The sequence below is a fragment of the Triticum urartu genome, chromosome 3A (assembly GCF_056163025.1).
Source record: "Triticum urartu cultivar PI428250 chromosome 3A, HENAU_Tu73, whole genome shotgun sequence".
NCBI lineage: Eukaryota > Viridiplantae > Streptophyta > Magnoliopsida > Poales > Poaceae > Triticum > Triticum urartu.
In genome coordinates, this window is record NC_141875.1 from 16,641,788 (window position 1) to 16,644,402 (window position 2,615).

General features: G+C 44.0%; 1 protein-coding gene across 1 annotated transcript; it reads left to right on the forward strand.

The window, feature by feature from the left end:
* Positions 1-454: 454 nt before the first annotated feature.
* On the forward strand, positions 455-2,096 carry LOC147977889 (uncharacterized). The gene is made up of 4 exons (XM_087514582.1): positions 455-616; positions 894-1,828; positions 1,924-1,960; positions 2,046-2,096. The coding sequence occupies exons 1-4, from the start codon at positions 455-457 to the stop codon at positions 2,094-2,096; spliced, it is 1,185 nt and encodes a 394-aa protein (XP_087370708.1).
* The last annotated feature ends 519 nt before the right edge of the window (positions 2,097-2,615 follow it).

Sequence of the window (2,615 nt, forward strand, 5' to 3'; positions counted from 1 at the left end):
AGTTGATAGGCCCCGAGGCAACCAGGTAGTTCAGGTACGGCTGTATCCCTCTCGATGAGGGACATACCTCCATCGCCGGAGTCACACTGCTACGCTATGCTAACCGAAACTTTTAACCGGAATAAATTTCTTCTTTTACTGCTTCTCTGTCAGATTACTTGCATATGCATTGTTGACCTGTTAGGGAAAATCAGCTCAAGTACTATTTTCTCCGAAAACAAGAAAAACCAACAAATGTGTTAAATTGTAGTCCTGAACCCTTTGGTTTATTAGTCTGTTTGTAAATGTTTACTTGTTCTGCTGCTTTTCCTTTGCTATTCTGCCCAAAATAATTTGCCTTTCTAGCTTAACGCCTATCACTTTGTCAGTTGCATGACTTTTATCTATGTATCTTGTGAACAGGCAAACGTTTCGTATCTTGGTTGAGTTCGCAAGCTAGTGAGGGTACCTTGGAATGTTGTTGGCGATGGATGGTAGTAATACTAATGCTAGCAATAGAAAAGTTGAAGCGAAGCGAGAGGGAGAGAGCAGCACAAAGAAGCTGAAGGTCACCATGGGGGTGGAGACCCTTGACTGCCCCATCTGCTATGAGCACCTCAGGCCTCCGATATTCCAGGTAAATTCACCATAGCTATGAATGTACATGTTGACTTGTGTTTAAACTTGAACTTCTATTTCACTTACGATACCGCTCAAGATAAAAGAAGAGCTTTGATAAATCAATCATTGGATGGGTGCTACTTGACAAAATGTGTTTGTTATGTAATCTTACATGATAGCTATGGTAACTGACATAGAAATGTGTGGTACTAACCTATCATGTTGTCGTGTAGTGTTTCAGTTCTTTCTTCCTGGCAAGATTTGTTCTGACGAGGATCCTTTCTTTTCCACAGTGCTCTGTGGGGCATTTTATATGCTCGCCTTGCTGTGTGAAGCTGGACAAGAAATGTCCGATGTGCTCTATCGAAACTTCCTTCAAGCGCTGCTTTGGGATGGAACATGTCGTCCAAGAAGCCAAAGTTGCTTGCTCCAATGACAAGTATGGATGTACGGAGGTGGTCACCTACTACAAGAAAGAAGAACACAAGAAGGCGTGCCAGTATGTCCCATGCTTCTGCCCACAGTCTGGTTGTGGCTTCGCTGGATCAACAAAGGTGCTCCTGGACCATTTCATTACCCAACACAAGTGTTTGTCAACAACTCTCCCAGACTCCCGCACGGTGTCTCTTCGCCTACAACCAGGCTTACATGTTCTGCGATGCACCGGCTACTTTTTCTTGCTCAGCATGGCATCAGAGCCTTTTGGACATGCCATCTCAGTCCTCTGCGTCCAACCTCCAATAGTTATGGAACCCAAGTTCAAATGTAATATGGAATACGACTGCTTAACCACCAGCTCTTGTGAAAGTACAAATTGCCTCATAAGAAGCTCTTCTCTCTCTGATGGACTGCCCGCAGTGTACGATTTAATAATTCCCAAGGGAAAGATTTCTGATGATGGAAACGGTATCATGCTCAGAGCCACCATTCTCAGCAGATCCTGTCTTCAAGGGAACGGCCTCATGACTGCTGATCTTCAAGGAACACCTTGTACTAAAAATGCTATTGCTGCTGCTGTTGCCACCTCTACTGCTGCTGTTGTTACCACCACTACTGCTGCTTCTGTTGCCCCCGCTATTGCTGCTGCTGCTGTTGCCACCTCTCCTGCTGCTTCTGTTACCCCAGCTACTGCTGCTCCTGTTGCCCCTGCTAATGTTGCTGCTGCTGATACGTCTCGGCGAGGAGGAAGAGGAGGAAGAGGAGAAGTAGGACGAGGACGAGGGCCATGGCAAGGACGGGGACGAGGATGGTGAGGAGGAAAGACCCTGTTCTGGATACTGTCGACTTGTCGATTTTTGGCTGGTTTCACTGTTTTGGTTCCAGGATATACATGTCGAGTCTCAAGATATCAGACTTTCTGGTAAGATAGTTGTTTCAGTGAAGTTCCTTCTGTTTTGGTGTTTGAGTTCCTGCCACAGTGCCTCTAGCTGTTGCTGATGTAATAGGAAAATGCTGGGTTAGTGCTGCTGGATGGTATTTTGCTAGCTCATTTCTGAGTGGTGAACATTCTTGTAATAAATTTTGTTTGCATGGGTAGCAGCATGCAACTGCAGTTTGGTCATGAGAAGGCCTTTTTGCTTCCAAGGTTGCGGATATCAGCAGGGTAGCAATAAAAGTATCAGAGATCGTTAAATTAGATGCGAATTACCTTAGCCAAACATGCGAAGAAAAGAAGTAATTCCCATCCTGAAATGTTTGATAATGTGTAATTCAAGTAGTAGTAGTTAATTGCTTAGTGGTTGCTCTTTGCTTCTTCGTCTTTTGAGTTGTTGAACTTGGAAAGTCTAAGTGGTATCTGGTTATGAGGTGATAACTTTGCTGAGTGGAAGATTCGTGCAGCTTATTCTGCGAATTCTGTCTCATGTATATCTATTGTCGAGCCTATTCTATATACTGGCAGAATGGCTGTGATACTATGAAAAGATAGCCAGTGTGCAAAATTGTGCTAAAAAACTGGTGTAGGAATCACACTGACCATGTACACATATCTATTATATAGTGTCCAGTTTTTAATT

Excerpts from the sequence above, each read along its gene's own strand:
- LOC147977889 (XM_087514582.1), top strand. The coding sequence starts at position 455 with ATGTTGTTGGCGATGGATGGTAGTAATACTAATGCTAGCAATAGAAAA. Across the intron at positions 617-893 it reads TCAGGCCTCCGATATTCCAG|TGCTCTGTGGGGCATTTTAT; the intron begins GTAAATTCACCA and ends TCTTTTCCACAG. Across the intron at positions 1,829-1,923 it reads GGACGAGGACGAGGGCCATG|GATATACATGTCGAGTCTCA; the intron begins GCAAGGACGGGG and ends TTTTGGTTCCAG.